At 48.4% G+C, this 27,974-nt stretch overlaps 1 protein-coding gene across 1 annotated transcript; it reads left to right on the forward strand.

The window, feature by feature from the left end:
- The first annotated feature begins 290 nt into the window (after positions 1-290).
- PSMB8 (proteasome 20S subunit beta 8) lies at positions 291-27,969 on the forward strand. The gene is made up of 6 exons (XM_063938186.1): positions 291-710; positions 16,157-16,301; positions 19,233-19,344; positions 23,098-23,227; positions 23,615-23,819; positions 27,370-27,969. The coding sequence occupies exons 1-6, from the start codon at positions 579-581 to the stop codon at positions 27,459-27,461; spliced, it is 816 nt and encodes a 271-aa protein (XP_063794256.1). The 5' UTR covers positions 291-578; the 3' UTR covers positions 27,462-27,969.
- The last annotated feature ends 5 nt before the right edge of the window (positions 27,970-27,974 follow it).

Here is a 27,974-nt window from a genome sequence, read left to right on the forward strand (position 1 = left end):
CGAGCTATGTCTAGTGGAAGGGTATGGAAGATAGACCCCAGTGCCTCACAACTCCTTCCATAGTGTTACCTGGCACTACCAGCAGCTGCTGCACCTCATCTGTATCGATACAATCGACAAAAGTATGCGCTTAAGGGAAATCCTTGTCCTTCTCCGCTCACGTTGATGAACAGTCATATAAACAAGTAATATCAGCACCAATGAACCATTTAGTAAATCTACTCCTCTTCTTTCTATCTTCTGTCTCACTTACTGCAAAGAGTTGGCAGGAAAGACTGGGGGGTGGGGGGTTATTTAACAAGAACATTATTGCTTTCACTTTCTGTATAAGTGGCTGCTGAGACAGGCAGGAGCTTACAAAGGAAAGAACGAGAGAAAAAGAAAATATACAGAGAAAAAAGAAGAATGAAGTGAATTAACGAGACAGACAAAGACCTCAGAAAAGAGAGAGACTGACGGAGACGGGTACTGCAAGAATTAATAAGAGACACTCAGCAGTAGACGTGAGGTCTGGAGGAAGAGAAATAAGCTACAGTAATAGAAGATACCAGAGGTGTTGGACATTTCTCTTCTCAGATATGGCTCTTCTGACCATGTGTGGACCTCCTCATAGTCGGGACTGGCAGTTACCCCTCTATGGGGGCAAAATCTCCCCAACGATCTCTTTCAACCCCCACAACACCGAGCTGGCAGTGCCCCCTGGATGTCAGGTACATAACCGCACTTATTTGATATATAGCAGAATACTAATGTGCACTACAGTATTATACATATATATGTATTTGTAGATACCGTTCAACACATTGGGGAAGATGTATCAAGCTTTGGAGAGAGACAATGAGGAGAAGTTACCCAGATCAACCAATCAGATTCTGGGCTAGATGCAACATTGATTGGAGAGAGAGAAAGTGGAGAGAGATAAAGTACCAACCAATCAGCTCCTAGCTGCCATGTTACAGGCTGTGTTTGAAAGATGACAGGAGCTTGACTGTCTGGTACTTTATCTCTTTCCATTTTATCACCAAGCGATGACGCATCTAGCCTATTTACCTAGCATAGGTGGTGATGTATCACACCTTGGAGAGAGATAAAGTACCAAGCAATCAGTTAATAACCGTCATTTTTCAAACACAGGCCCAAATGTACTAAACCTTACAAAGTGATAAAGTAGAGATGGATAAAGAGTAATAAAGGACCAGCCAATCAGCTTTTAACTGTCATTTTTCAAACACAGCCTGTTACATGGCAGCTAGGAGCTGATTGGCTGGTCATTTATCACTCTTGATCCGTCTCCACTTTATCACTTTTTAAAGCGTAATATATTTGGGCCACAGTCTGTAACATGACAGTTAGTAGCTGATTGGCTGGTTCTTTATCTCCGGCCACTTTATCTCTCTCCCAGGCTAAATACTGGAGATGTACGGTTCGGATTTTTCTAAATCTGAACACCCTCAAAGTTAGGGGATTTGAGTGTTTCCCACCACACTCAGAACCCAGAACGAGGAAAAATTTCATGTTCCCAGCGTTGGATGGTATCCAGTGGCGGATCTTGCCACGGGCAAGCAGGACTTTTGCCCGGGGCGCCGCCTTCCGGAGGGCGCTGGCGCCATCCGGAGGGCGCCGCACCGTGGCAAGATCCGCCACTGCTGCCCGCTGTGTCCCTGTCCGCCTCCGCTGCCGTCCCCGTCCCGATCCCCGTCCCCGTCCGCCTCCTGAAGGGAACTAGACGCTATGCGTCTAGTTTCCCTTCCTGGAGAGTAACTTTGCTGAGCGGTGCGCGATGACGTCACCGCGCACCTCACAGCAAAGGTCCTCTCTACGAAGGGAACTAGACTCATAGCGTCTAGTTTCCCTTCGTGGAGAGGACCTTTTGCTGTGCGGTGCGCGATGACGTCATCGCGCACCGCTCAGCATTCAAGCGGCGCTTTTAATGTACAGGGGGCGTAATTGACCACGCCCCCTGTATTAGGCCACGCCCATTTCCTGCCCGGGGCGCTCTGCGCCCTTGAACCGGCCCTGATGGTATCCAGTCTCTAGGTCGACCATACTTAGGTCGACCACTATTGGTTGACATGCATTAGGTCGGCATGGTTTCTAGGTCAACATGGTTTTTAGGTCGACGTGTTCTAGGTCGACATGACAAAAGGTCAACATGAGTTTTTCACAATTTTTTTTTCCAATTTTTTTTTCATTTTTCATACTTTAGATCCACGTGGACTACAATTGGAAATGGTAACCTGTGCTGAGTGCAGTGGTAGTAGAGCGAGGTACCTTGCCCGCATGCGAGGGGACACGGTGCAATTGGGGACACGGTGTAATTGGGGTTCCTGGTTACTCTATGAAGAAAACGACACCCAAAATGTCTAAAAATTCATGTCGACCTTTTGTCATGTCGACCTAATGCTTGTGTTGCCCTATTTTAGATGTCGACTTAGTTACTGTCGACCTGGACACTGTCGACCTAAGTGCATGTTTTGGATTCCATACCTCCCAACTGTCCCGATATTCGTGGGACAGTCTCGTTTTGTAGGCACTGTCCTGCTGCCCCACCCGCGGTGGGGGCAGTTTGGAAGCTCCTGCCATTTGCTGCTCTTGTATGTCCAGGATGTACGTTAACTGACCGCTGGTCACAATACCGATCCCAACATCCCGCCGGCTCTCAATCCCAACAGTCGGCATGCCAATAAACAAGGACTTTTCCCACTCGTGGGTGTCCACGACACCCATAGAGTGGGAATAGAACCTGTGGCGAGCCACCTTTTGAGTGTTTTCCTGGCTGTTATAACAAAACAAAAAAAAACACTTATACCCCTGTTACACCGCCAACATATAAAACGGGTTATTGCACATGAACGTGCATAACCCGTGTTGCTGCTCGGCGTAAAAGGGCAGAGATGGAATAATCCGGATCAAGTAACCTGATAATCCAACTCGGGTAGTTTGCAAGGTTGAACACGTGCAGTGTAAACGGGAGCCGCGTCGCATCCACCCGGCTTCCCGTTCACAGTGAACGGGACAGGCGGTGCTTGGAGATCATGTGATCTCCAAGCGCCGCCCCCGCCATGTCAACGTCACCAACCCGGCAATATGCCGGGCTGGTGACTGTGGTGGGTAAGCGGGCAGATGTGAGTCGCAGCCAGGTAGCGCCCATGTCAGGCTCCCATCTGCGACCCGCGATTTTGGTCTAAAAGAAGTATTATTTTTAAGAGTGACACAGCATATAGATATATTATATTATTAGCTGGGTTGTGTTACTGCCTGGTGCCTGCCTGATACGTACCGCCTATATATGGCTACTAGAATATGATGATGATGATGATGATGATGATGATGATGAATATTATTATTATTATTATTATTATTGAAGTTGACCAATTGATCCTGCTGCTGTTAAAAATTAAAACAAGTGATGCAGCGTATAGCCTATATAATAAAAAGCTAACGCTGCTCCTCACCTCTAGGCGGGGAATTCAAGTGTTTTGTGCGCTGGCAGCCACTAGATGGTGCCTGATGGAGCAATTAAAGTGGTGCTCCGTTCGGGCATGGCCAGCCACCGGCGCTGACATTACTGTTATGTTGTTCCATCATTTTGACGTAACTAGTTATATTATATTAGCTGGGTTGTGTTACATACTGGGTGCTTGCCTGATACATACGGCCTATCTGTATGTACTAAAAAATAATGATGATTTTTACCCTAATCGTGACATGTGTACCATTTGTGAGGCCAAATTAAGTAGAGGTATGGACAACAACCATGTAGGCAGCTCATCCCTGTTGCGTCATTCCTTTAATCAATGGTTTTTATTTATTTTTTAAACAGTAACATACACAGCCGGATATGACAGCACATGTACAATCCAATATAAGTATGAGTTGACTGAACAAGATATCAAGCAGAAATATTACGATGCATTAACAATGCAGCAGTGTTTACAATGTCCTAATCATGTACTGCCGAATCCGACCGAAAGCAAATATAGAACTAACATCTAACAGATAGAGAAAAAAGGTAGAGTAGAACAAGAAGAGAGACAACACATTGAGACACATAGGGGATAACAAAGACACGGGTTAAGTTCCACTGATGAGAACGTTCCCAACACATCTGATCGATTATCGATCTTAATTAAGAGTGATGTATACTAAATATAGCAGTAATACTCAGGCAGCCTCAGATTGTGGAGAGTGTAACTGCGACAATTCTATAGGGTTGGCAACAACCATAGGAACCCCTGTCCGTTCCCGAAATATTTTCCACTTCAGCCAAGAATTCAGTACTGAGGATGGTGAGGTAGTATCGTCACCTCCAGACGTTTCAAATAGAAAATGTTTATGTGTGCTGTTAACAATGGCGTGGAGCGTGGGTACATTTGGTGTTTTCCAAAGCTGTCCAATTGCAGCTTTAGTAGATATGAGAATATGGCCAGCAATATATCTATCACAGCGCAAAAGTTCAGGTGAGGTATAATGGAATAGGGCGAACATAGGAGTCATAGGGACCTCAACCCCCAACACCTCCCAGAGAAGAGAGAACACTTCAGTCCACAACAACCTCAGAACAGGGCATTCCCAGAAAACGTGTAGGATGTTACCCACGTGGCCGCAATTCCTCCAGCATAACCGGGAAATCGAAGGCCAAATGATATGGAGTCGCTGTGGAGTAAAGTACGCCCTTTGGCACAGTTTGAAGTACATCTCAGAATGCTGAAGGCATCTCGAGATCCCAAAGCACCTCGAGGAGATGGAGTCCCACTCCTCCTCCCGCAGATCAATGGAGAGATCCCTCTCCCACTTCAGCTGCGAAGGAAACTTACCCCTTTTAGTGAGGAGAGTTATATACTGGTACCATTTTGATATCCCACCCCCATGGTCCGGGGAAGACAGCCTGAGACGGAGGGAGGCCGGAAGGGGGACGGGTGCCACCCCCTCCCTCCCACAAGACTGCAGCCAATGTCGAATCTGCAAGTATTTGAAGAAGTTGTGCCTCGGGATACCCACATTACTTAATAACTTAGAAAAGGGCACCAACCCTCCCTCTGAGTATAGGTCTCCTAAATGCACAACCCCAGCACAGATCCAATTGTCCAATCCTAGGTTGGGTATGAGATTAGCAATAGTCTTAATTTCTAAGTCAGCCGGGGGCAACACGATTTTCGGATCAGACGCAGCGACAGTATGCCAGAGCTTCAGAGTACATCTAACCGATTCCCCCGGGCCTAGCCGCTTAGGGACACTTTGAGCAGGCAGCAGAAACATATCTCTCAAGTCGATCGAACCCATGAAGGACCTTTCTATAAGGACCCATGGTTTGGGGCTGTGCAAGTCGAACCAATCTCGAGCCTGGCTGAGAAGGCACGCGGAGTGGTACGCTTCCAAATTAGGGTATGCCACCCCCCCGACCGATTTAGGCAACATCAGGACCTGTCTAGCTATGCGGGGCCTCGCCCCCTTCCATATATACTGAGAAATAATCATGTTAGCTTTCACCAGGAGAGGTTTGGGGAAGTTACGAGGTATAGCCCGGAACAGATATAGAAGTTTAGGGAGTAGTATCATCTTGGTCGCGGAAATTCTTCCTAGCCAAGATATTTCATGAAGGGACCATTCTTTTATTAATTTTCCAAAGGCGCTAAGAAGGGGTACATAATTACAATCATACAGGTCTCTGTCTAGGGAGAGGTGAATTCCTAAGTACTTAATGGATCTGACCTGCCAGGCATAACGGTATAGATCTTTAAGTCGGGTCACCGTACGTGGTGGTATGTGAAGCGGTAGGGCTTCAGTCTTGGTTGTGTTCAACTTGTAATATGAGATTCTAGAATATCGGTTCAGAACGGTATGGAGCGCAGCTAATGAGGCATCAGGGCGGGTTAAGCAGAGCAAGATGTCGTCAGCAAATAAACTGATCTTGTGAGTTAAACCCCCAATTTCTGGGCCTGTAAACGTTGGTTCAGTCCTAATTGTCTCAGCTAGTGGCTCAATAGCTAAAGCGAATATAAGGGGTGACAGGGGACAGCCCTGTCTGGTTCCATTGGTGATATTAAAAGCCCCTGACAGACAACCGTTAACAAACACCCTTGCAGAGGGGGCAGAGTACAGAGCAAAAACAGAATCCAAGAACCTCCCAACGAACCGATATTTATCTAAAACAGCTCTCAGATATCCCCAATGGAGTCTATCAAACGCCTTTTCGGCATCTAAAGAGAGTATAAGGAGGGGTGTTTTATGCGCATCACAGTGTTCGAGAATGTTAAACACCCTCCGGGTGTTGTCCGGAGCCTGCCTGCCCGGGACAAAGCCCACCTGGTCAGCCGCTATGAGGGAAGGGAGCAGAGGGGAAAGACGATTGGCAATTAATTTTGCAAAGAGCTTAACGTCTGTGTTCAACAAGGCTATAGGTCGGTAATTTTGTACTGCTGTGGGGGGGTTTGCCAGGTTTTGGAATAGCAACTATCTGCGCCTCCAGCATTTCTTTGGGAAACTTTCCCACGTCCGATGCCTCGTTGAAAACAGACAACAGTAAGGGAGCCAATTCATTCTTATATGCTTTATAGAAATTGTAGGGGAAGCCATCAGGGCCAGGGGCCTTGTCCTTCGGGAGACCAGAAACAGCTGTGTCTAGTTCTTCTAATGTCTAAGGGACAGGCCAGTCGCGGAATCTAACGTCGGGAGGGAAATTTCTTTCAAGAACGACTGAATATCAACCTCTCTGGGTTGGGCGGTGGACGGGTCAGACCTTAAGTCATATAAATGGGAGTAATACTCTGCAAAGGTGTTTGCTATATCATAGGGGTCAGATACCCTAGATCCCGATGCAGAACAGACATAGTGTATCCTGGCTCTGACTCGTTTAGACTGTAGCTTCCGAGCCAAAAGACGTGCCGCTTTATTACCTAGTACATAGAACCTCTGATTTAATCTAGTAATATTGCGCTGCACATACCTAAGTGAAAAAATGTTCACTCTTTCCCGGGCGGCAAATAAAAGCTTATGGGTAGTCTTATTGAGCGGGTTCGCTTTATGCAATGATTCCAGTCTGGCAGCCTCCTTATCAGCAGACAGGCGTTCTGCCTGTTGAGTGCGTTTAAGTCTGGCAGCAGTCTGGATGGCTATGCCTCGAATCACCGCTTTAAAAGAGCACCAGTTGTTAAAGGTCGAAGTATCTTCTGATTTGTTTGTGTCAAGATAAATTTGTATAGATTGTCGAATAGTGCTAAGGGCATCAGGATTATTGAGCAGGAACCTCCCCAGTCTCCAAGGCCCTGGGGGGATCCCACCTGTCTCCAACTCCCATACTACTATTACCGGGGAATGGTCAGACCAGGTCATTGGCAATATTTTGATTTCCCTGATAGCCGTCAGGGTCTCTTTGTTTGTCAGGGCAAGGTCTATCCTAGAGTATGTGCAGTGTACATGCGAGTAGAAAGAATAATCCCTCTCTGTGGGGTGTTTAGTTCTCCATGCATCATATAGGTCGAATTCCCCCAGTAACTGGCGGAGGCTAGGCCTCCCGTCCCGAGCATTCCGACCTCCCAACCGAATACCTCTAGTAGTACTAGATCTGTCTAGTAGGGGGTCGACCACTAGATTAAAATCCCCCAAGATCAAAACCGCCCCCTTAGTATGTTTCTGTATCAGAGCACAAAGTTTCCTACAGAAAGTGAGCTGACCAGTATTAGGGGCATAGCATGAGACTAGAGTGACCATAACATTCTCTAATAACCCTATTAAAATGAGATATCGACCCTCAGGATCTGCTATTTGGGACTCTAAGGTGAAAGTGCAGTTCGAAGAAAAAAGTATCGCCACTCCAGCCTTTTTTGTAGGGCCATTGGCCATATAGCAAGTAGGAAAACGGTTATCATGAAATTTAGGGGGATCTAATTTTTTGAAGTGGGTTTCTTGAACCGCAACAACATTCGCCTTCATTTTATAGAAGGAGGATAGCGCTAGTTTACGTTTCTGTGGGGAATTTAATCCCTTAACATTAAGTGAGACTAACCTGACCATGACAGAGTAGTACAGGAACCATCAACCGCTGAATCCAACGTCTAGGAACACAACCCTGAGGAAGACAAGACACATAGGGGAAACAGACAGGGGTAGATAAAAGAGAATTATGAAAAAAAGAAAGGAAACAGACCCCATAAAGATATGGGGCCGTAGTAAGGCGCCAAAACATCCAGCGCCTCACCCAATGAAATAGAGAGGTTGGTGGCCAACCTCCCCGCAACCTAACAGACGAGGATTGTATATCTCGGTGTATGTACACCCACACGGCCTATCATTCCCATAGCCTTAGGGTTTAGTGCCGCAGAGACATACAACACTGGTCAATTATATAAGAACTATTACAATTAGATTATCAAGCTGAGAATTAGTAGGAAAAATACAACAAATTAACTCTGTTCTTCTCATACATTAATGCCTACTATAATGCAATGGTTGACAAGCAGAGTATAACCATTTCTGTGGCATTAGCCGACTTAAATCTCTCACGTAACCGTCTCTGCAGTTAACTGCCATGGCCCGGGACGTCAATCCAGGTAAAGGCACCTATGGCAAGTGAGTGTGATCAGTGTACCATTACTTCTCAACCGTCGACCAGTCCTGCTGGAGTCGATGGTCAGGAGAACTGGACCCGGGGTCTCCCCCCAGGTTCCATTTACGAAGGAGCTTCAGGCCCTCGTCAGCCAACGAGATGGCTATGGTAGAACCGTCTCTGGAGATCAACAGGCGAGTGGGGAAGCCCCATCTATAAAGGATACCAGCCTTCCGAAGAACAGTAGTAACCGGATGGAAGGAGCGTCTTTTATTGAGAGTGTACTGCGACAAGTCCCCATATAGTTGAAGTTTTCCCAAGGCTTCTGCCGTATCAGAGGATGGTCTAGCCGCCTTAAGCAAAGATTCTTTAATATGATAGAAGTGAACCCTCATCAGAACATCTTTAGACGATCCCTCTGGGGCACCTCGGGCCTTAGGGATTCGATGAATTCGATCCAACAAAAGATCTGAGGAGCTGGCAGTAGGCAACAGTTTTTTGAAGATCTCCATAGTATAATCGTGGAGACTACTGTTAGAGATCGAGTCTGGGACCCCTCTGAGTTTCAGATTGTTCCTGCGCGAGCGATCTTCCAAATCCGCTACTTTATCGCGCAAGAAATTCACTTCACCCTCCAGGGTATCATGGGAGTCTATCAACGAATTGTGTGAACCGACTACCTCGCCCATCTTAGTTTCCAATTGGTTTGTTCTCTCACCCAGGTCATCGATGGAGCTCTGGCAGGATTTCAGCATGGCTCTGAACTCAGATGTCACGTCGTCCTTAAATTGATGTAGCAAAAGCTTCATGCTGCCGATTGTTAAGGCTTCACCGTCTTCGAGGCGCATTGAAGAGGATGCGTCACTGGAAGGGGGCTCAGAGGGCAAAAGAGAGGACCGCTTGGGCTGAGGAGAGGGGCCCACCCCAGGGGTTTCAGCTTCTGGGGGTTTGTTACGGAAAGGAGAGGGTTTGAAAAAGGCGACTTGATTGACCGTTTTGGAGGCTTTATTCTTCTTCGGAGCCATGGCTTCTGTTTTCACGGAGATTTGACGGGTGCGGTATTAGGGTGGCACAGGTGTCTTCAATCCAGCAGTATAGCGACCCAGTGTAGGTATGTATTAGCTAAAATGGTTGCGGGGAGGCATTAGGAGGACATTGTAGCGAGAAAATCACATCTCAGTGCCGCACGGGCAGGGTGATTGCACTAGATCGAGTAGCGATTTACGCCCCCGTCCGGGAGATATCAGTCGTATAGATCAGCTCCTTTTCAGGTGTGCAGATATGTAATGTACTACGGAGCTAACCCCAGGAGCACGGCTACCAGCGGCCCAGTCAGCAGATGCACATCAATGGACCATTTAGGCAAGTACTCTGGGTCGGTGTTTATAATGCGGCTCCAGACACAGGCCCCGAGGTGATGCTGCTACTATGGCTGTATTGTGGCCCCCCCGACTTCCCACTTAGGGCCACCTATTGCGGCCGTCCGCCGATGGTGAGTGCGGGCTGCGGTGAAAAGGATCAGGCCAGTGAGGCAGCTCACCTAATCCGGCGTCTACGGGCCTCCTGTCCCGCACGCTGCTCCGTGGGTCCCGAGACCTAAGATGGCCGCCGCACTGGAGCCGGTATAGAGAGGGGGGTCTTTTCTTTCTGCTCTGCTCTCCGCTGGGGGGCTGCACCCCTGGATGCGGCTCAGCTGACCCCGGACCCTAGATATATGTGGGGGCTCCCGCAGAGCTGTGTAATTTCTGACTGGCAGGAGAGAGGAGGCCCCGGCCGGGCTGGCGGTCCTCCGCAGCAACGGCTAAGGTACACAAGGAGGGAGAGGTACAGCCACCTCTATGGGATCTAGGCTGCAGGTCGCTCACTTCCGCGGGCCTCCGGACGTCTCCTCCGGGTCACCGCCGCCTCTCCTCCCATCTCCCAAGATGGCCGCCGCTCTTACTCCGGAGCCTGCGTCTCAGCTCCTATCTCGTCCTGGATCCTCCCCGCCAGCCAGCGAGGACCACCCGGTAAGCTGCAGTGAAGTCCCAGCAAGGGACAAGATTCAGATAAACTCCTCCGACGTCCCGGGCCGTCCGTCCACCCGGCCGGGGGGAAGTTTAAAAATTTAGGCCCCGGCTTCCGTGCAGCGAGTAGGCCGCAATCCGCGGGAGCCAGGAGACCGGCTCCCCGATTCCGCAGCTCCCACTCACTGCCTGCTCTGCTGCCTTGGGTTGTCAAACAAAGCTCTTAGGGGTGATAAAATTAGTGCTGATGGTGGTTTATATTAATGAAACTCCCAGATCCCTGGGAGCTCACTGGAAAAGCAGCTTGCTCATTCAGCCTCCAGGCCACGCCCCCCTGTTGCATCATTCCTCATCCCTGTTGCGTCATTTACAGCGAGATCATGCTAATTATTTATCAAAATCTGAAAAATCCTGTAAATTACTAACAATCAGTCCAGCATCAGCCACCAGCAATGTGGAACCTTGTGAGCGATCGGCATAGGAGGCTACTTCCAAAACATTTAGAAAAACTTTCATATCAACTTAAAGTTCCTGCCGTGGGCTCTGATTCCCACTGAACCCTGGACATGGAATGTAGTTGGCCAGTGCCGTAATTAGACATTTTAGCGCTGTGTGCAAGAAACAGCATCGCCACCCCCCCTCCCCCCTTCCCATATTTAAAATAGGGTCAGTGCATGCCTACGGCGTGCAACAAAAATATAGGAGTATGGCTTTATGAGGAAGGGGTGTGGCCACAAAAGAATAGCAATTCATATTACGCTGACAGTAGTCTCCATTATTCAAATCACGCTGCACGGTAGCACCACTTACACACATTGCACCAGGTAGAGCCACTTTTACACATTACACCAGGTAGAGTCCCCTTTTACACATTACGGCAGGTAGATCTCCCTTTTACATATTACGGCAGGTATATTCCCCTTTTACACAGTACGACAGGTAGAGTCCCCTTTTACACAGTACGGCAAGTAAAGTCCCCTTTTACACAGTACGGCAAGTAAAGTCCCCTTTTACACAGTACGGCAAGTAAAGTCCCCTTTTACACAGTACGGCAAGTAAAGTCCCCTTTTACACAGTACGGCAAGTAAAGTCCCCTTTTACACAGTACGGCAAGTAAAGTCCCCTTTTACACAGTACGGCAAGTAAAGTCCCCTTTTACACATTACGGCAGGTAGAGTCCCCTTTTACACAGTACCGCAAGTAGAGTCCCCTTTTACACAGTACGGCAAGTAAAGTCCCCTTTTACACAGTACGGCAAGTAAAGTCCCCTTTTACACAGTACGGCAAGTAAAGTCCCCTTTTACACATTACGGCAGGTAGAGTCCCCTTTTACACAGTACGGCAAGTAGAGTCCCCTTTTACACAGTACGGCAGGTAGAGTCCCCTTTTACACAGTACGGCAAGTAAAGTCCCCTTTTACACATTACGGCAGGTAGAGTCCCCTTTTACACAGTACGGCAAGTAAAGTCCCCTTTTACACAGTACGGCAGGTAGAGTCCCCTTTTACACAGTACGGCAGGTAGAGTCCCCTTTTACACAGTATGGCAAGTAAAGTCCCCTTTTACACATTACGGCAGGTAGAGTCCCCCTTTTTACACAGTACAGTAGGTAGCATCCCCTTTTACACATTAAGGCAGGCAGAGTCCCCCTCACCTCGGTCCTGAGCAGGCAACAGGGCAGTCACAAGTCATCTCCTGGGGTGGAGATCCGGGATTCCGGGTTCAGGCAGCGTGCTCTCTGCAGCACGAAGCAGTGAGGTCTGGGGAGAAGTGGTGGCTTAGAGTCCAGTGCTAGAAGACACTAGACTACAGGTGTTTGGGTGCAGGGGATCAGTGGGAACTAGAAACAGCCCAGGCCTAGGGATGGCCATCGAGCACTGTCCATCGATGGTTGCCATTGATGGCACCATCAGTTATAACCATGGTTGGTACTTAAACCATCGATGGTTTGCACCACTCGATGGCCACCACTGAAAGATGCTCCCTGGGCCACGGGCCAATCCAAAAACGGGGACGGGACGGGGCTTAGCGGGTGTTGAGGGAGGAGCTATGCTCTGTGTCCTGGTACCTTGCAAAAAAAAAATATTTGTTTAAGCTGTGCCATCGATGGAGGGAAACCATCTGGTTATCTCCTATCGATGGCAAAAGTATTCAACATCTGTCATAAACCATCGATGATTAGGTTTATCGATGGTCGATGGCCATCCCTACCCAGGCCCCATAGAAGCCGCATCCCCTGTCAGGCTGAACTGTAAACTCCAGGGGGACGCTCAGGCTGCATGGTAAGGGCAGGTGGTGGGATCGGGCATTGCTGCCTGGGGCAGCTCACTGTCCCTCTATTTGGAGGGGGGAGTCAGGGCCAGGCAGAGGCGTAACTAGGGTTTCTGGAGCCCAGGGCAAGATGGAAAATGGCGCCCCCCCCCCCCCCTGTTAAAAAAAAAAAAAAAAAACACCAAAAGAAGCATGTGCGCGCGCCGAAGGCGCGCGCGCCAAAAAATGGGCGTGGTCACACTCAAGAAGGGGTGTGGCTACGCTCCAGAAGGGGTGTGGCCACTGAAAATGGCCCACAGTGCCAGTTACATTGCCCCACGGTGCCAGATACATGCCCCACTCAGTGCCAGATACAATGCCCCACTCAGTGCCGGATACAATGCCCCACTCAGTGCCGGATACAATGCCCCACTCAGTGCCGGATACAATGCCCCACTCAGTGCCGGATACAATGCCCCACTCAGTGCCAGTTACAGTGCCAGTTACAGTGCCCCACTGTGCCAGTTACAGTGCCCCACAGTGCCGGATACAGTGCCCCACAGTGCCGGATACAGTGCCCCACAGTGCCAGTTACATGCCCCACAGTGCCAGTTACAGTGCCGGATACATGCCCCATAGTGCCAGTTACAGTGCCCCACAGTGCCAGTTACATGCCCCACAGTGCCAGTTACATGCCCCACAGTGCTGGATACAATGCCCGACAGTGCCAGATACAGTGCCCCACAGCGCCAGTTACAGTGCCCCACAGCGCCAGTTACAGTGCCCCACAGCGCCAGTTACAGTGCCCCACAGCGCCAGTTACAGTGCCCCACAGTGCCAGATACAGTGCCCCACAGCGCCAGTTACAGTGCCCCACAGCGCCAGTTACAGTGCCCCACAGCGCCAGTTACAGTGCCCCACAGTGCTGGATACATGCCCCACAGTGCCAGATACAGTGCCCCACAGCGCCAGTTACAGTGCCCCACAGTGCTGGATACATGCCCCACAGTGCTGGATACAGTGCCCCACAGCGCCAGTTACAGTGCCCCACAGTGCCGGATACATGCCCCACAGTGCCAGATACAGTGCCCCACAGTGCCAGATACAGTGCCCCACAGTGCCAGTTACATGCCCCACAGTGCCAGTTACAGTGCCCCACAGTGCCAGTTACAGTGCCCCACAGCGCCAGTTACAGTGCCCCACAGTGCTTGATACATGCCCCACAGTGCCAGATACAGTGCCCCACAGTGCCAGTTACATGCCCCACAGTGCCAGATACATGCCCCACAGTGCCAGTTACTGTGCCCCACAGTGCCAGTTACTGTGCCCCACAGTGCCAGTTACTGTGCCCCACAGTGCAGTTACTGTGCCCCACAGTGCCAGTTACTGTGCCCCACAGTGCCAGTTACTGTGCCCCACAGTGCAGTTACTGTGCCCCACAGTGCCAGTTACTATGCCCCACAGTGCAGTTACTATGCCCCACAGTGCCAGTTACAATGCCCCACAGTGCAGTTACTGTGCCCCACAGTGCCAGTTACTATGCCCCACAGTGCCAGTTAATGTGCCCCACAGTGCCAGTTAATGTGCCCCACAGTGCCAGTTAATGTGCCCCACAGTGCCAGTTAATGTGCCCCACAGTGCCAGGTCCGTCCGTCCGTCCCCCCCCCAGTTCTGCCGCCGGACCCCCCCCGCCCCGTCACTCACCTGTGAGGGGAGGAGAGCGCAGCGCAGCGCTTCTCCTTTCCCTCGCTGGCGCTGCTCCAGGTCTCCGGACGCCGGCGGCCGTCTGGCGCCGGTTCGCTAGCCAATCAGAGCTCGCGGACCGGCAGCCAATCAGGAGCCGGTCCGCAAGCCCTGATTGGCTAGCGCCGGAGACCGGACACGGCAGCGCTGCTGGCAGCGCTGCTCGTGCTCCAGCGGCGGTGAGGGGAGGGAGAGACGCGGCGCTCTCTTCTCCCCTCACATTTAGGTGTAACGGGGCGAGTGGGGTATGATGCCCTGGACGCCGGCGGCGCCCCCCTCTCCTGGGCCTGCCAGGGCGCCCAGGGCACGTGCCCCACTCGCCCTACCCTAGTTACGCCTCTGGGGCCAGGATACACTCTAAGCGCTGGCTGCTGGGGTGGGATCGGGCATTGCTCCCCTCAGCTCACTGTAACCTCCACTGATCAGGCGGTAGGGGCCAGAGGGAAGTTTGGGAACTGGGAAGAGGTGCACAGACAGCGCTACCCGGCTGTACCTGGCAGACAGATATGCATTGCGGCATGGAACTACGATGTTACCGACGGTTCTGCGCCCACAGTGCACATGCGCTGTGTGCCAGGCACCGCTGGCACACACCTAGTTACGGCCGTGTAGTTGCCATCCCGACAATCAGGATGCTGGATGTCAGAAGACCGGATCATGGCGGTCAAAAAACCCGAACATAATTATCAGGTGGAGGGTTAGGGTACGTAAGAGGAGGGTTAGGGTTGGGCTGCGGGAGGGGTGGTTAGGTTTAGGCACTAGGGAGAGGGTTAGACTGCAGGAGGGGGAGGGTTAGGGTACGTAAGAGGAGGGTTAGGGTTGGGCTGCGGGAGGGGAGGTTAGGTTTAGGCACTAGGGAGAGGGTTAGACTGTGGGAGGAGGAGGGTTAGGATACGTAAGGGGAGGGTTAGGGTTGGGCTGCGTGAGAGGAAGGTTAGGGGAAGAGTAAGGGGTAGGGTTAGCCTACTTACTAAAATATGACTGTCGGAATGCCGCTGTCGGTATTCTGACCATAGGTATCCTGACTTGATATTCCAGACCCAACCCCTGGACAGGGAGCCTGTAGACATAATGGCTAAATACAATGGCCCTCATTCCGAGTTGTTCGCTCGCAAGCTGCTTTTAGCAGCATTGCACACGCTAAGCCGCCACCTACTGGGAGTGAATCTTAGCTTAGCAAAATTGCGAACGAAAGATTATCAAAATTGCGAATAGAAATTTCTTTGCAGTTTCTGAGTAGCTCCAGACTTACTCGGCATCTGCGATCAGTTCAGTGCTTGTCGTTCCTGGTTTGATGTCACAAACACTCCCAGCGTTCGCCCAGACACTCCCCCGTTTCTCCAGCCACTCCCGCGTTTTTCCCAGAAACGGCAGCGTTTTTTCACACACACACGTAAAACGGCCAGTTTCCGGCCAGAAACACCCACTTCCTGTCAATCACATTACGATCACCAGAACGAAGAAAAACCTTGTAATGCCGTGAGTAAAATTCCTAACTGCACAGCAAATTTACTTGGCACAGTGCGAACATTGGAAAATCGCTGCGATGCAAAGAAAATTACCGAGCGAACAACTCGGAGTAACCACCAATATACCATGTCTCTGTTATTCAGCCAGCAGGATTCCTCAGGCGTATGGAGGACGGCGTGGACGGTGTGAAGATTGAGCCCTGGCATGGTACCACCACACTGGCTTTCAAATTCCAGAATGGTGTGATTGTGGCAGTAGATTCACGGGCATCAGCCGGAAGTTATGTCAGTAAGTATGAATTCCAATATTATGTGTATAATTATTTAAAAAGGGTCGTGCTAGAGAAACAGATTAATATAATGAAAAACCAATATAATAATCAAACAAATTAGTAATTTATTACACATAAATACAGGTTGAGAATCCCTTTATCCAAAATGCTTGGGACCAGAAGTATTTGGGATATCGGATTTTTCCGTATTTAGGAATAATTGCATACCATAATGAGATATCATGGTGATGGGACCTAAGTCTAAGCACAGAATGTATTTATGTTTCATATACACCTTGGCCCTCATTCCGAGTTGATCGCTCGCAAGGCGAATGTAGCAGAGTTACACACGCTAAGCCGCCGCCTACTGGGAGTGAATCTTAGCTTCTTAAAATTGCGACCGACGTACGCGCAATATTGCGATTACAAACGAGTTAGCAGTTTCTGAGTAGCTCCAGACTTACTCTGCCTGTGCGATCATTTCAGTGCTTGTCGTTCCTGGTTGACGTCACAAACACACCCAGCGTTCGCCCAGGCACTCCCACCGTTTCACCGGCCACTCCTGCGTTTTTTCCGGAAACGGTAGCGTTTTCAGCCACACGCCCCTGAAACGCCGTGTTTCCGCCCAGTAACACCCATTTCCTGTCAATCACATTACGATCGCCGGAGCGAAGAAAAAGCCGTGAGTAAAAATACTTTCATCATAGTAAAGTTACTTGGCGCAGTCGCAGTGCGAACATTGCGCATGCGTACTAAGCGGATTTTCACTGCGATGCGATGAAAAATACCGAGCGAACAACTCGGAATGAGGGCCCTTATACACACAGCCTGAAGATCATTTAATACAATATTTTGAATAACTTTGTGTATTAAACAAAGTTTGTGTACATTGAGCCACCAGAAAACAAAGGTTTCACTATCTCACTCTCACTCAAAAAAATTCTGTATTTCGGAATATTCCATATTTTGAAATATTTGGATATGGGATACTCAACCTGTATATACACAGAAAATTAAACTGTAGCTAAATATGAGATCGACAACACCTAATAGATACAATTGTAACTGGCAGTTAAATCATTATTATTATAGTTAAATGAAAGATACTGTATACTAAATGTAATTCAAGTATCTAAATATCCTCAATAATATGAGCTGAAATAAAAAGTTCAGTCCCAGTAAAAATAATTGATCCAAATGTATTTCCTTAATAATGAGCTGGCATTCCGTAATTTACAGAGGAGATGGAGCAGTATTCCCGGCCAGATATTAATGCAAGTGCTCACACAAGTTTCCCATATGCCGCATGGATAATTAAAAGTGCCGTCTACAATTGCTATGGAAGAAGTAACAGGAAGTTACGAAACGCGTCTAGGACTCCTCTTTTAACGCTACGAGCTTTGGGATTCCCATCTGGCATCCACTGGTCTTTATTGCTTCACACCACTGGCATCCTAAACGGACACCGTCAGCCGCATTGGACGCTGCCACTATTAAGGAAACCAAACGCTGCCGGCAACAAGCTGCTTGAGCCCGGGGATGCTCGGGCTTAATCACCTCTTCATATATGCATATATGTCCCCGATACAAGTGACAAGTGGGATAGAGTGAGTAGCAGCAATTGTAGACGGCACTTTTAATTATCCATGCGGCATATGGGAAACTTGTGTGAGCACTTGCATTAATATCTGGCCGGGTATACTGCTCCATCTCCTCTGTAAATTACAGCTACAGTTTAATTTTCTGTGTATATGTTTATGTGTAATAAATGACTAATTTGTTTTATTATATTGGTTTTTCATTATATTAATCTGGTTCTCTAGCACGACCCTTTTTAAATAATTATATACTATTCTATCACTGAAGCTTAGACAGATGAGCTTCTAGGTTCCGACGCAATAGAACCATTTATTAATTTCATGGTTATGAAATGACAGTTTTTGAAAAATAATCTATACATCTATTCGCTCCGTCAGGTATATATTGTTTTTGTACAAGTATTATGTCGCTGAGATAATCCCCATATTATGAAGTCATAGTTCCGGGACTTGCATTAGGGGGCTGTTATCTCTAGACATTCATGAAGAACCTCAACAGCTTCTAGGTGTAATTATAATATCCCGTGTGATGCAGGAATCAGTGAGTTCCCAGCAAGTCCGTCCAATGGTTTTAACTTTGAAATGATTGGCCCTTTAAAACATCTGTGTTCGCCGGTAAAGCATCTGTCTGGCTGCAGGCTGGGAAGCAGGTAGAGAAATGCAGCACTCTGATTGGCCCAGTCCACCCCTAGTCTAAGGCCTCTAGAATTGTGTGTACCTGGGCACCTGCCCAGTGAGCCCATACTTTACTTTAAGATGGCCCTGGTGTCTGGCAAATCAGGGCAGGAAGAGAGCAAAGACTTCAGCTCGGAATGTACTGGGCTGAGCAGCAGCAGTCTCTGCTCGCTCCCTGCCCTGATGTGCCACGTGGCGCACACCTACGCTCTGCTGCAAGAGGTGACCTGATCTGATAGAGCTGCCCTGATCCCTCCATATCCTCCCCTGGGATTTACCATTGGTAGGGGGGTGTGCATGACAACATAGCACTTGTCACACCCACACAGCACTGGCCACACCCATGCAGAACTGGCCACACCTCCTCCACTTCCCACAATAGGTCCTTGATCATTTTCAGGCCCTTTCTTTACCTCCTTTATCAGAATTAAAATTTTTAACTACATTACCATTTTATTACAGGTCCTTATTATTAGTATCATCTTCCCAGTGCAGCCCACAGACCAAACAATTGTCACACACCCCTGATCTACACAATATATAGAATGGGGCACTGATCAGCTTTTCCTAACATTGTTGATGTAGGTCCGTAAACTGTTACTCGTTGATACATTGTTTCAGGATCTCCGTATTGGTTACAACGTAATGATCTCTATGCAATGTGTATTCTCACAGGTTCAATCAAGTTTAATAAGGTGATTGAGATTAACCCTTACCTGCTTGGCACTATGTCGGGTAGTGCAGCCGATTGCCAGTACTGGGAGAGACTGCTGGCCAAAGAGTGTAGGTAAGTCATCCTGTATATCAGTCTTGTCATGTATATTGTACAGGTTGAGTATCCCTTATCCAAAATGCTTGGGACCAGAGGTATTTTGGATATGGGATTTTTCTGTATTTTGGAATAATTGCATATCATAATGGGATATCATGGTGATGGGACCTAAGTCTAAGCACAGAATGCATTTATGTTTCATATACACCTTATACACACAGCCTGAAGGTCATTTTAGCCAATATTTTTTATAACTTTGTGCATTAAACAAAGTGTGTCTACATTCACACAATTCATTTATGTTTCATATACACCTTATACACACAGCCTGAAGGTCATTTAATACAATATTTTTAATAACTTTGTGTATTAAACAAAGTTTGTGTACATTGAGCCATTAAAAAACAAAGGTTTCACTATCTCACTCTCACTCAAAAAAGTCCGTATTTCGGAATATTCCGTATTTCGGAATATTTGGATATGGGATACTCAACCTGTATCTCCGTTAAGTAAAACACAGAGTGGAAATTGCACAATCCATTTATTGGTCTATCACAGGTGCATGTAAGGGAGGGGTTAATCTAGACAAGACAACACAAACAAAAAATACCCAGGCACACTGCAATAGGTCAGCAAAAAAGACTTGCATCTACTTATGTGTTTCTATATGACCCAAAGTGGTGCTGTTATCATGTAGTGCAGGACCACCAGAGAAGAGACACCTTGCCGTGGCTGGTGGCTTACCATATGTTTGCAAATGTATGTAACTGAGATCTCTGCATTTTATTATTGTGTAGGATGCTAATCTCTTTTGCTGGAGTATGCCAGCTGTTGGGATCCCGGCGCTCAGTGTACCGGCGCCGGAATCCCGACAGCCGGAATACTGCCAACTATTCTCCCTCTTGGGGTCCACGACCCCCCTGGAGGGAGAATAAAAAGCCGGCGCCACCATGCCCGCAACGGGGTCATTTACGCTCGCCCAGCTGTCGGTATGCCGGCGGTCAGTATCCTGGCGCCGGGATCCCGGCCGCCGGCATACCATACTACACCCCTTTTGTTGACCTATTGCAGTGTGCTGGGGGATTTTTTTTCTTATCTCTATTAAGTACTTGAGCAGAATTATCAAAATTTCCTAATGATGGTTTGAGAATTACACATTTAAAAAAAAAAAATTTTTTAACTGTGAAACGCGTGGCTCAAATGTATGAATTATTATAACCTTTCTCCTGGAAAGTGTCCCCTGGACAGATTCTATATTAAACTCAAGTGACCCCATTAGCCAATGATAGGAAAGCTTGTTTTCTTGGAAACTCATTTGTTCAGACGTAAGCTGCCTATTGCTGCACACTTGGAGGAAGGCTGTTTAATGTACAACCAATAGATAATGCTTGTAATAACTGGCCTATTGCTTTTCTGGATGTATTTTCAGTGTGTTTTACTGTCCACACATTTATTATTATTATTATTATTATTATTATTATTATTATTATTATTATTATTATTATTATTATTATCATCCTTTATGTGTATGGAGAAATAGGGGCTGATTATGAGTCGGATACCTTTGCGGGCCATGGACACCTGCTGACTACATTATGCTAATACAGGATTCCGGCTCTGTATACTAATCCATGTGACTGCTCATATGTCAGCCTGTCCCGCCCACTGCGCTTACATCCACAGCCGGCATCATTACATCCCACTGAGCTCTCCCTCTGCACACTGCGAATGAGCACTGTTGTTGTCCGACACTCCCATGACACACCTACAACTGACACTCCCATGACGCACCTACAACTGACACTCCCATGACGTACCTACAACTGACACTCCCATGACGTACCTACAACTGACACTCCCATGACACACCTACAACTGACACTCCCATGACACACCTACAACTGACACTCCCATGACACACCTACAACTGACACTCCCATGACGCACCTACAACTGACACTCCCATGACGCACCTACAACTGACACTCCCATGACGTACCTACAACTGACACTCCCATGACACACCTACAACTGACACTCCCATGACGCACCTACAACTGACACTCCCATGACACACCTACAACTGACACTCCCATGACGCACCTACAACTGACACTCCCATGACGCACCTACAACTGACACTCCCATGACACACCTACAACTGACACTCCCATGACGCACCTACAACTGACACTCCCATGACGTACCTACAACTGACACTCCCATGACGTACCTACAACTGACACTCCCATGACACACCTACAACTGACACTCCCATGACGTACCTACAACTGACACTCCCATGACACACCTACAACTGACACTCCCATGACACACCTACAACTGACACTCCCATGACACACCTACAACTGACACTCCCATGACGTACCTACAACTGACACTCCCATGACGTACCTACAACTGACACTCCCATGACGTACCTACAACTGACACTCCCATGACACACCTACAACTGACACTCCCATGACACACCTACAACTGACACTCCCATGACGCACCTACAACTGACACTCCCATGACGTACCTACAACTGACACTCCCATGACACACCTACAACTGACACTCCCATGACACACCTACAACTGACACTCCCATGACACACCTACAACTGACACTCCCATGACACACCTACAACTGACACTCCCATGACACACCTACAACTGACACTCCCATGACACACCTACAACTGACACTCCCATGACACACCTACAACTGACACTCCCATGACACACCTACAACTGACACTCCCATGACGCACCTACAACTGACACTCCCATGACACACCTACAACTGACACTCCCATGACACACCTACAACTGACACTCCCATGACACACCTACAACTGACACTCCCATGACACACCTACAACTGACACTCCCATGACACACGTACAACGCTCCCATAATACACCTATGACATTCCCATGACACACCTAAACACGCCCATGACATACCTACGACACTCCCTTGAAACACCTATGACACACCTACGACACTGCCATGACACACCTAAGACATGCCCATGACACACCTACGACACTTCCATGACACATCTACAACACACCCATGGCACACCTACAACACACCCATGGCACACCTACGACACACCCATGGCATACCTACAACACACCCATGGCACACCTACAACACGCCCGTGATAAATCTATGACATGCCCATGACACACATATGACACGCACATGACACACCTACGACACACACACACACGACACGCCGATGACACGCCCAATGACACACCTACGACATGCCCATGACACACCTACGACACACCCATGGCACACCTACAACATGCCCATGACACACCTACGGCACGCCCATGACACACCTACGGCACGACCATGACACACCTTCGACACTCCTGTGAGATGGATCAGTTCCATCTGGTCGCATGATACCCATCCAGTTACTGCCCAGAAACACCCATTTTACGGATAGTGTGGTTCATCTGTACGCACCAGCGATCTCAGTCTGTGTGCTAACGTCTGATTGGTGCACTTGCATCTGACTGAGCATCAGCCCCTTATTGTGCAGACAGTTTATTCATTCACATTGATCCAACTTCCCTAAAAGGAACACACAGACAAAAGGGTCAGATACAGAGGAATCCAGTGACACTGACAATATGTTTTTGGACTATGGGTCCCACACAAGCAGGACATAGAAGCTCCATGGCCTAGACCAGTGATAAGCAGCAATGCTATCCACTCTGCACATTTTCCTGTATTTCAGGTTATACCAGCTGCGGAATAATTCCAGGATCTCCGTCTCGGCCGCCTCCAAGCTCCTGTGTAACATGATGCTGCAATACAGGGGAACAGGGCTAAGTGTGGGGAGTATGATCTGCGGATGGGACAGTAAGGTAAAGCAAATGATCAACTCTGAATGTGACGGCCGACCACTGTGGCGTGTGATCTGTGTATGGCAACAGGGCCCAATTGATAAAAGGCTGATCTGTAGTAAATATCTGTGTCTGAAAGGATATGTGTGCTGTGTATATTAACAAACCCAGAGCAGTACAGGAGAGTATCTCGACAGATGGAGCAGACCTTATTTTACTTACCAGCTAACAGTGTCACATGATTTGTTGATGCAACAGAGGGCAATCAGAAACTCTGCAAGTATGTACTCACCACACATCACTGGCCACACCCACACCACAGTGGCCACACCCACACGGAATGTAGTTGCAGAAAATATTTGCCCGTCACTGACTGCAGGTATCATCATCACTGTGTGTTCCCTACAGGGTCCTGGATTATATTATGTGAATGATAATGGGACAAGGTTACCAGGCAATATTTTCTCCACGGGCTCAGGAAATACCTATGCATATGGCGTTATGGACAGCGGATACCGCTATGACCTGACCCCTGAAGAGGCGTATGATCTTGGCCGTAGGGCAATCAGCTACGCCACGCACCGGGATAGCTATTCGGGAGGAGTAGTCAACAGTAAGTTCCACGTGTTTCGCACACGCTATTCTTACTTCTTATCTGACTGTCGCGTGTTTAGTTTGCGTGTAATTCTTACAAATAGAACAAGAGATACCCCAGACAGATATCACAGTGTAACCCAGATACTTATCTATAGAAACATTTGTTAAGATGAGTCCAGGATCTTAATTATGGTGGGATGGTGAAAGATCAGTTCCTTATATCTGTATCTAGCGCTGCAATGTCTGCAGTAATATTGGGCAATTGGCGCAGCATCGCAGCGTGTGGTCACACACTGATAAACTGCAGAAACCCATTCATTCAATTCAATAGAATTTGCCCATCTGCAGCACAAACCATGGTGAGAAGGCCACAAAGTAACACAAATGAGATCGGTTTGTGGTCCTCATTCCGAGTTGATCACTCGCTAGCTACTTTTATCAGCCGTGCAAACGCATAGACGCCGCCCACGGGGGAGTGTATTTTTGCTTTGCAAGTGTGCAAACACCTGTGCGGCGAGCGGTTACAAACACATTTTGTGCAGAACAAGACCAGCCCTGTAGTTACTTATTCTGTGCGATGATTGCTGCGACGAAGGTCCCGTAATTGACGTCGGATACCTGCCCTGCAAACGCCCAGCCATGCCTGCGTTTTGCTGAACACTCCCAGAAAACGGTCAGTTGACACCCATAAACTCCCACTTCCTGTCACTTTTCTTGCGTTCGGCTGTGCAAATGGAATCGTCACAAGAACCATTGCACAGCAAGAATGCTGTTTGTACCCGTACGACGCACGTGCGCATTGCTAGCGATCAGCTCGGAATGACCCCCAGTGAACATAAAATCAAGAGCGTATATATGTGACCTGAGGGAAAATCACTGGTAAAGTACTGTTTGGGTATCAGACTGCGTGTGGAGATTCCATTGCACTTGAACAGCTTCAATTTCATTAAAACTGGAAAATGAGGGTGCTCTAAAACGTTTGTAGTATAGGGGTCTATTTATCATTGGTGGGTGCATTCTGCAGGGATACATACCCCAATATATCATCAATCTGGGCCTGGGGAAAACCACAGCGGTTTCTTGCAATACGCAATGGGATTTGGCCCAGAGGGGATCCACCGATGCCCCTATGGGTGTGCTAGCTCCTCATTGCTGGGTGTAGGTAACACCACCAGGCTAAGAATAGACTTGAGTTAAGTGACCATTCGCATAGATGTCTACGGGCACAGTGGTAAGCAGTGCAAATAGAGGTACCGCAGGAGAAACACGATAATTTATTTGCTGCAGTATCACCTCTTGATTAATAGATCTATAAGCCTTACCAGGCAGTGTGTCACCGCTCGCACCCCTCCACTGTGCACCAAAACCTTCCTCCATTTTTCAGCAGACAGGCCAAGGGCATAGCTACCATAGGTGGAGGGAGTGCAGCTGCTATGGGGCCCAGAGCTGAGAGGGGCCACCTTCCCTGTCACAGTTACATGTGTTATATACAGGGTGTAGTTACCATAGGTGGAGGGAGTGCAGCTGCTATGGGGCCCAGAGCTGAGAGGGGCCACCTTCCCTGTCACAGTTACATGTGTTATATACAGGGTGTAGCTACCATAGGTGTAGGGAGTGCAGATGCTATGGGGCCAGAGCTGGGAGGGGCCACCTTCCCTGTCACAGTTACATGTGTTATATACAGGGTGTAGCTACCAGAGGTGCAGGGAGTGCAGCTGCTATGGTGCCCAGAGCTGAGAGGGGCCCATCTTCCCTGTCACAGTTACATGTGTTATATACAGGGTGTAGCTACCATAGGTGCAGGGAGTGCAGCTGCTATGGGGCCCAGAGCTGAGAGGGGCCACCTTCCCTTTCACAGTTACATGTGTTATATACAGGGCGTACCTACCATAGATGCAGGGAGTGCAGCTGCTATGGGGCCCAGAGCTGAGAGAGGCCACCTTCCCTGTCACAGTTACATGTGTTATATACAGGGCGTAGCTACCATAGATGCAGGGAGTGCAGCTGCTATGGGGCCCAGAGCTGAGAGGGGCCACCTTCCCTGTCACAGTTACATGTGTTATATACATGGGTGTGGCTATCATAGGTGCAGGGAGTGCAGCTGCTATGGGGCCCAGAGCTGAGAGGGGCCACCTTCCCTGTCACAGTTACATGTATTATGGCCCTCATTCCGAGTTGTTCGCTCGCAAGGCGAATGTAGCAGAGTTACACACGCTAAGCCGCCGCCTACTGGGAGTGAATCTTAGCTTCTTAAAATTGCGACCGACGTACGCGCAATATTGCGATTACAAACGAGTTAGCAGTTTCTGAGTAGCTTCAGACTTACTCTGCCTGTGCGATCAGTTCAGTGCTTTTCGTTCCTGGCTGACGTCATAAACACACCCAGCGTTCGCCCAGGCACACCCACCGTTTCCCCGGCCACTCCTGCGTTTTTTCCGGAAACGGTAGCGTTTTCAGCCACACGCCCCTAAAACGCCGTGCATCCGCCCAGTAACACCCATTTCCTGTCAATCACAATGCGAACGTCGGAGCGATGAAAAAGCCGTGAGTAAACTTACTTTCTTCATAGTAAAGTTACTTGGCGCAGTCGCAGAGCGAACATTGCGCATGCGCACTAAGAGAATTCTCACTGCGATGCGATGAAAATCTCCGAGCGAACAACTCGGAATGAGGGCCTATATACAGGGTGTGGCTACCATAGGTGCAGGCAGTGCAGCTGCTATGGGGCCCAGAGCTGAGAGGGGCCACCTTCCCTGTCACAGTTACATGTGTTATATACAGGGTGTAGCTACCATAGGTGCAGGGAATGCAGCTGCTATAGGGCCCAGAGCTGAGAGGGGCCACCTTCCCTGTCACAGTTACATGTGTTATATACAGGGCGTAGCTACCATAGGTGCAGGGAGTGCAGCTGCTATAGGGCCCAGAGCTGAGAGGGGCCCACCTTCCCTGTCAAAGTTACATGTGTTATATGTATTTTTCACCACTGGGTGGTACGTAGGTGTCCTTTCAAACTTTTTCCTTGGGGCCTGCAATATATCTATGTATGCCCCTGGATCTGCTCACTGTAGTGTGGTATAAAATGAACTGGAGAGCATTTTAATCTTATATAATATGAACCGAGTCACTGTAATGAGGCGCAATATTAACGGGGAGCACTATATATCATAATGTCAATTGGGGGTACTGTATGCCATAATGGGTACTGGCAGCCCTGAAATGTGACATAGGGTGAACTTAAGCACTACTGCGATTCATAAAATAAACTACTATGGGGCATAACATTAAATAAGGCTCCACTATGGTTCAGAAAATGAACTAGGGCACTAATATAGGGCATAACAAGAACAAGTGCTACAGAGAACTGTATCTCTAGAAGCATTGTAATGGGCGCCCCTTCAAAATGTTGCTATGGGTCCCACAAAGTTCTGGCTGCGCACCTGAGACAGGCATTGTATATGATTACCAAGTATTACACATTGCGCCGCTCTAGCTGTTACATGGAGCCGTATGTGTTTATGTAAGTGTGTGCGTGACACCAATAGTATCTCTCTCCTGTCGTGTTTCAGTGTATCACATGAAGGAGGATGGCTGGGTAAAGGTCGGACAGTTTGACGTGAGCGACTTACTGTACAAATACGCAGAGGAGAAGATGCAGTAATTCCAGAGGCCGTGTTCCCGCCATTGTGTTCTACCTTCTCTAACACCGGTCCTCATCGCTGCTTACTAAGTCTACAGAGAGGAGAAATTGCAGAGGCCGTATCACCCGCACAGTGTGACCCCTAATGTCTTCTACGTTCCTCTATCACCTTTACTGCTATCTTCATACTATGGGCCCATTCATCAACCAATTTTAGCTATTTAAAACTAGTTGCGAATAATAAATGATGTTCCAGCCAATCAACACATGACAGTTGGGAGCTGATTGGTTGGGCATTTATCATATACAACAAGTTTTAAATAGCTAAAACCCGTTGATAAATGGGCCCCAAAATCTACAGCGACAAGAGGCAGAGGACGTGCGGCAGAGGACGTGCTAGATAAATTACCGTTATTAGCTTATTGGTTGCTTTGCACAACTTTTCCCCTTTATCTCTCTCCAAGGCTTGATACATTTCCCCCCTCAATCTGCTGTCTGAAATTATTGAAAATAAATATTTAACAAATGATTTGT

The sequence above is a fragment of the Pseudophryne corroboree genome, chromosome 8 (genome assembly GCF_028390025.1).
Source record: "Pseudophryne corroboree isolate aPseCor3 chromosome 8, aPseCor3.hap2, whole genome shotgun sequence".
Lineage (NCBI taxonomy): Eukaryota > Metazoa > Chordata > Amphibia > Anura > Myobatrachidae > Pseudophryne > Pseudophryne corroboree.